A 7,061-nucleotide genomic window follows, 5' to 3' on the forward strand; every position below is an offset into this window, starting at 1 on the left:
GTTATTTGTTGCTACCGCGCTCCAGCCCGTGCTCATTCCCGCTAATAAATACAGTAATTGGCAATTAATAAGCATTCCACTCCGGGCTGAAGGATGAATTGTCGCCGAGTCAATCGTTTTGAAGAACTCGCTTAGAGTAAGAGCTTTCACGCTTTATTAAATATATAGGGACGCACCCCCCATCCCAGAGGAATCCGGGGGGATCGGGGAAGGCGCAGCAGCTTCTTCAACCAACCCTAAAAAAAAAAACCAACCCACCCCTAAACCGCGGAAACAAAGCTGCCGTCCCCTCGAAAACCCGGCGTAATTTGTCATATTTATTTTTTTTTTTAAGGAAAAAAAAAAAAGAAAAAAAAAACCCAACCCCAAACCCCACCGAGGCTGCCTCTATTGTGTGCGCCCGGGGCTCGGGGCGGGGGAGCCGCGGGCACGCCCGGGAGCTGCGCGGGGCTGCGCGGTCCGCCCAGGGGTTTATGAGGTTTTGCGCGGGGGTGTGCGTGTGAAATGTTGGGGGTTTATGACATCACAGGGCCGGAGTGCCCAATCAGCTGGCGGGTGGCGGGGAGGGCTCGGTGGGGTGTTCCCTAGAATATACCGTCCGCGGCGGCGGGGCCGCGAGTGCGGAGCCCGGGGAAGGTGGGAGCCGCACGGAGCCCCGGGGCTCCCCCCGCCTCCCGCAGCCCCCCCTTCTCCGGTACCATTTTTCCGTCCCCCCCTTGCCGGTAGCTTTGTTTGCTCAAGCACCTCAGTGGCTTTGCACAGCAAAGGGGGGGGGCTGTGCTTGTTGATCCCCCTCCCCCCCCCCAAAAAAAGAAAGAGATTATTTTTGAAGTGGAAGGTGGGGTGCGCGGCCGCGGGGTGGGAGCTGGCCGGGGGGAGCCCGGAGGATTCAAGATGTTTGACTTCTTTATTTTTCTTTCTTTTTTTTTTGCTGGGGAGGGGGAAGACGAGGAGTCAAGCCCCGGTGCAGGCGGAGGAACTGGGTGTTCGGAAGATGTTGCGAACCATTGACTGGAGCGTTTGAAAGGGAGATCGACTGCTTTGGCTTTTTCTTTTTTTTTTTTCCTTTTTTTTTTTTCCTCCCCTCCCCCCTCCCCCACCTCTCCGGAGGGGTAGGGATGTGTGTGATCAGGGAGTGGAAACAAATATGTCCTTATTTTCAATGCCCCCTTTGAAAGAGACAAAGTAAATGCTCCTTGCAAAATGTTCCTGACCTGCGAAGGGACCTTCGGAATTGTTCCAGCCACCATGGATTACAATGGGGAAGCCAGGCCGGGGGATTTTCATGCTGGCTATCAAGAAATCGAAGGGATAAACTTGGGATACTTACAGATCAATGGCACCCAGATGTTTGCTTTGGCCCAGGTCCTCAGCGACCTGTTTAAGGATATCCCCAGGACCACCATCAGCAAGAAGATGGAAACCTTAAAGATCAAGAGCCGACGCTGCGATCTCAAAGAGCTCCGGACCCTCAAAGCCATCCACTCGGTGCCCACCCGCGCGGTGAAATGCTCGCTCATCTCCAAGGCGGACCTGGAGGCTCTCTGCACCTCCTGCAAGAGCCTCAGCCCCCGGAGGAGGAAGAGGAAAAGGAAGAGCAAGAGGAGGGAGCAGCTGCTGCTGCCGGACCCGGGGGAGCTCTTCCCCTGCCCCCGGCCCCAGCTCCTGCCGCCCTGCAGAGCCGGCGGCTGCTGCGCTCCCGCGGCCCCCGCCCGCCCTAAGCTGCCCCCCGCCTTCCCCAAGCCGCGCTCGGCGCCGGCCGCGCTGCTGCCGCAGCCCTTCCACAGGGCCTTCCCCGCCTTCCAGAAGCCCCCCCGGGGCCGGAGGGGCTGCGGGCTGGCGGGCCGGGGAGGGGGGCTCTTCGCCGGCGTCCTGGCCGGGTACCCCCGCGACCTGGCGCTGCTGCACCCCGCGGCCGCGCACCCCGCCGCGCAGGCGGCCGCGCTCGCCCCGCCGGGCCGGCGCAAGCGGGGTCCCTGCTGTGCCAAGGGGCTCTTCCCGGCGGAGAAGGGGCCGGCGGCCGCCAGGAAAGGCCGCTCCTCCGTCTTCCCCGGCTCCAAGCGGCAAGGCACCTCCGCCGGCTACTCCAGCGACTCGGACTCCAGCCTGGACTTCGGTGGGTCCAGCCCGGCCACCTCCAGCGACTCGTCGGAGGAGGAGGAGGAAGAGGAGGAGGAGGAGGAGGAAGGGGACACCTCGTGCAGCAGCGAGGAAGGCAGCTCCTCGGAGTCGGAGAGCAGCTCGCTGTGCAGCGGGGACTCGGTGCAGAGCACCCGGTACAGGCAGGCGGCTCTGCCCCGCTTCCAGCCGCAGCCCCCCCGGGAGCCCCTCGGCGAGGAGCGCCCCGCCGAGCCCCCCCCGAGCGTGGGCAAAGCCCTGCGCCCCGACCCCAACCTCCTCTTCCTCTCGCAGCAGCTCTGGGCCAGGACTTTGCGAGCATCAACTTTGGAAAGTTTGAGCCCGGCTCCAGCCCTGGGCTCGGGGGCCCAGCCGCTGCCGGAGCTGTACGCAAAGCAGGAGGCCTCCCCTTCCTCCTCCTCCTCCTCCTCCTCCTCCTTCTCCTCCCCTCCCTCCCCGAGCAGCACCCCTGGGGGGGCTCCGCAACAAAAGGAGGGAGGCTTTGGGGACGCGGAGCCCTGCGCCAAAGGGAAGGATTTGCACAAAGATGCCTCGAACAATAGAGCCTCGTTAGGCCCCAGTGACCAGGCAGAGAGGCAAAGCGGAGCTTTAGCCGGGCGAGCGCCTTCCCCAGAGCCGGCCCCGGGCGCGGCCCCGCAGCCCCCGGCTCAGGAGCTGGCGGGGAGCCTCGGCCCGGCCCCCCCCGGGGAGACGGGGGAGCCCCGGCGGGAGCACTTTGACCGGCTGATCCGGCAATCCAAGCTGTGGTGTTACGCCAAAGGGTTCAACCTGGACGGGAAAAGTTTGCGCCACGGAGGGAGGACGGAGCCCTGTAAAGCTGCCGAGCTCAAATCCCCCGGCTCCAAAAGAGCAGAGAGCCCCAGCACCTTGTCAAACAAAGCTTTGAAAGGCAATGGCTCGGAAAGGAATGCCAAGCGCAGACGCCTTGCCAGAGGCGCTGAGGCAGAAAGGCAACAGAGCTCCTCTAAAGGGAGGCCACAAAAGACTCAAAGGAGGAATGCCAAAAAGGGAAACACTCATTGCAAACGCCTCGGCAGCGCCGGGCCAACCCCGCCTCGGAATTCCTTCAGCCTCATGGGCAACTTCCCCTGTATTCCCTCCCTGGTCGTGGGGGAAGATGGGGACCTGTGTCCTGCCTCCTCCCTGGGGGTCAAAAACTCCTGGGCCCTCTCCAAAACTCACCCGCTGTGGAGCTGGCACCTGGGGGGCAACGCCATCCCCGTGCCCCCCAGCCTCAAATTCCGGGGCTATAGCTTGGAGGATCTCTAAGGACAGCGGACGGCCCGGAGGAAAGGTTTACATGCAACAGATGAGAGCTGCAGGCTGGGGCGGGAGGGGGCCCGGGGGGGGGGGGCCGGGCCGGGCCGGGCCGGGGTGCCCCGGGGGCCGGGGAGGGGGGAACGGGCCCCTCCGTCCCGCCGAGCCCCGGGGCCGCCCGAGCCGGGGCTTCCCGGGCGGGGCGGGGGATGCCCGGAGGAGCCGTGCGGGGTCCGGGGGGTGCGGGAGCTTTTTTTTGGGGGGGGGAGAGTGAGTGTGTGCACGGCTTCGGCTGGGGGGAGGACGGGGGGTTTCCCCTCTCTGGCCGGGGAGGGGGGGTGATGATTATTTTTGTCCGTGTGTGTGCCGGGTCCGCTGGTGGTTTCGCGATGAGGTTAAGGACGAAGCTAAAACCCGCGATCAAACCCCGGGGGCGGCGGCCGGACGCCTTCCCCCCCCCCCCCCCCCCCAACATTCCCGCTGCGAAAAGGGGGGGGGCGGTTATTCCCAGCAAAGGGATTTGGGCCGAACCCCGCAGCTCGGAGGGGAGGGAAGGGGCTGCAGGGCTCGGCCCGGCCGGCAGCACCCCGGCCCCCGCTCCCCCCCATATACCAAAAAACCGAGGAAAGAATAGATCTAATTTCTCCCTTTTCCTCCACAAACGCATTGGATTAACCTAATAATAATCACACGCAGAGAGAAATAATGATGTCATGCAGCATAAACACTCCTTTTCCGTCCGAGTCAATCCCGGCGAAATTGGGAGCAGCTACTCCAAATAACCATATTAATAGCAATGTAATGTTTTCTGTCTACTTAAGAGACAGGAAGAAAACACCAACTTTAAAAAGCCCAGGAAATTCTGTTTGCTAAAAGAAAACAGGAGGCTTTGAGAGGAAGTGATTTGAAACTGCTGCATGTATATTAAAAAAAAAAAGAAAAAAAAAGAAAAAAAAGTGAGTTTGCTGGATAATAACCCTAACTCGGATAGCCTAAAGGTAGCAGGCCTGTAAAAGCTTTACGGGCACAAGAAATAGGATCCAGGAGCATTAGCAATAGAGTACAGATGGACAATTTGATCTCTCCCGAGCTCCGGAGTGGAATGCGGGGAAGAATGCGGAGGGAATGTCTCTCTCCTCTGCAGAGGAAATCATATCCTAGTTTAACTTTTCTTGCAAACCAGTGGCTTTGTAACTGGCTCTTTGGACTATTTCTGATGTGATTTCCACCCCGCTTTGCCATCAAAGCCCGCCGGGCTCTCTGAAGTCCGCTCTGGTTTGGCAACGTGAGGCAAATCAAAGCTGATGTGGGGTGGGGTGGTTTTTTTTTTTTTTGGGAGGGGGTGTGTGTGTGTGTTCTTTTCCTCCCCCTTCTTTGCAACAGCAAATCTGTGCAGCCCACGGCCGGGGATCACGCAGTGCCCGCTCGGGAATTTCTATTTTTCCTCCACAGTCCTGCAAAAATTGGCTCCCCCCAAAAAAAAAACCCAAAAAAATCCCTTCACAGTCTCCTTTGCTTCCCGTGGAAAGGGAAGGGAAAGGGGAGGGAAAGGAGAATCATAGCAGAATTCAAAAGAAAATATTCAGATCTGGCACGGCCCGTTTTGATTTTTTTTTTTGTTGTTGGTTTAATTCCATCAGTGGGTTAAAAAAAAAAAAGGAAAAAAAGGCATTTTTCAGGTCAAGCGTATTTTGTGTCTATTAAGCGCTGTTTTTCTTGGAGATGGTGAATTGTTGCTAAAAGCAATGTTTGTTTTACTTGGGTTTTTAGCGGGTTTTTTGGTTAACTGCGTTTTTTTTGTTTACTTCACCCCACCTCCCGTTCCTCCCATGCTGAGCAAGAGGGGGATTTCTTCTGTCCCCGAAATAGTCAGGTTTTATATCCGTAGCCCTGGACGGTTACCAAAAAAAAAAAAAAAAACCCCACCAAAACAAAACCAAAAAACCCCCGAACCCTGCGAGTGCGTGGGAGCGAGAAAAGCCGATTTGGGGGACTTTGCCTCCGCATCGCTGTCTCGGGGTGCGCACACAGAAATCAGGCAAACGGGGGGGGGGTTCTGCCCCTCAGCCCCCCCGCTCCCCTCGGCCTGGCCCCCGGGGGGACCCGCAGGGCAGAGCCGGGGAGAGGGAAGGGGACACGCGTGGGGAAACGCGCCCGTTTTCCGTGTGATTGCCGAGCGCGATCGCTCGCTCTCTGCCCGCGACTCCCCCAAATCCGGATCGGGTTAAAAATGTATTTTCTAGGAAAAATAAAATGTAAAATAACCTGCGGGTGGGGCGGAGCGGTGCCGCGGGGGGCCGCGCTCCGCGCCCGCGGAGACCGGGCAGAACCCCCCCCCCCCTCCCCCGAGATCCGCGCTGGGAATAAATGCTAAAAATATATATATATATATTAAAAAAAAAAAAAAGCAGCAAACCCCAGACTCCGCAGCTCCGTCTGCCGCGGGCAGTAACAGCCAAATAACTCAGGAATATTTTCTAAGGGATATAATCACCTCGGAAGGGACACGCGTGGGGTGGGCGGGCACCTACGCGTGTGCAGGTCCACGGATATTTATCTCTGTGTATATATGCGTTTGTACATGTGGGTGGAGGGAAAACGCAGCTCCTCAGCCACGAGCTGTGTGCAGACATGCAGACGTGATACGCCCGCACGTATTTATCCGCTCGCACACGGACGGTATGCGCGTGGGTAGGTGTAGATATCTGTATATAATGCCAGGGGGTTGTAGCAGGGCTGTGAAAACAATACAAAATACCTCAAAACTTTCCACGCAAACACACCTTGAATGGCTCCTCAAGCAGCAGAACCATCCCGTTCGCGGCAAATAATAATAATAATAATAATAGAATAAATATAATTATAATAATCATCCCCCCATTTGTTTTCAAACATGTTTCAAGGAAATTAAGCGATCCACAAAAAAAAAAAAAAAGAAAGTAATCTTCCCAGCAGTCCCCCCAGTCAGAGGTTGGAGCGGGGGGTGGCCATGCATCGAAAGTCAATCGAAAAAAAAAAAAAAAAAAAATAATAATAAAAAAGAAACCTCAACCTGTTATCTGAAATAGCCTGGTTTGGACTTTAAAAAAATGAACAAACCCAAGGGGTAGTTGGGTGGAAGAAGCAATACCTCTGCGGGACACGGTGAGCCGGGAGGAGGGAGCGGTTCGAGTGCTACAAACTAGTTCTGGTTTTGAGGAAAAAATCAACTCGCGTCGCCAGGACAGCGTAAGGGATGGAAAGGCACCTTGATAATGGCGTTAGTGACATTGCTTTATTTCCAAACGGGTGCAAAAGAAGCAAAAACTGATTTTATTTTTTTTTTTTCCCCCCGTAAAAATGTTTGTCTAGGTAGGAGAAAACCGAAAGTATCTTGTAAAAAAAAAAAAAAATAAAGAAAACTTTTATGAAAGGGTGCTGCTTTTAAAAATGCAGCCTGCTTTAGACTCAGGAAAAAAAATCTCAGCTTGGATCCGGTGTGGTGCTTTGTAATCACGGTTTGTAAGGGTTTATTTTGGGGCTGGGGCTTTCAGGGACCTTTGCTCTCTCTTTGCGTTGCTGGATTAAAAATTCCCATCCAGTGGGTTTAAAAATGTCGGTCACTTCATGGGTGTTTCTCTGCTGGACCCCCGGATCCAGGGCTGCTTCTGCCCAGGGATAATTTA

General features: G+C 56.4%; 1 protein-coding gene across 1 annotated transcript; it reads left to right on the forward strand.

The window, feature by feature from the left end:
- The first annotated feature begins 590 nt into the window (after positions 1 to 590).
- On the forward strand, positions 591 to 3,469 carry EPOP (elongin BC and polycomb repressive complex 2 associated protein). Its single transcript, XM_075523148.1, has 2 exons — positions 591 to 694; positions 940 to 3,469. The coding sequence occupies exon 2, from the start codon at positions 1,204 to 1,206 to the stop codon at positions 3,406 to 3,408; it is 2,205 nt and encodes a 734-aa protein (XP_075379263.1). The 5' UTR covers positions 591 to 694; positions 940 to 1,203; the 3' UTR covers positions 3,409 to 3,469.
- The last annotated feature ends 3,592 nt before the right edge of the window (positions 3,470 to 7,061 follow it).

Source organism: Mycteria americana, chromosome 22 (genome assembly GCF_035582795.1).
Source record: "Mycteria americana isolate JAX WOST 10 ecotype Jacksonville Zoo and Gardens chromosome 22, USCA_MyAme_1.0, whole genome shotgun sequence".
In the NCBI taxonomy this organism is placed as follows: Eukaryota; Metazoa; Chordata; class Aves; order Ciconiiformes; family Ciconiidae; genus Mycteria; species Mycteria americana.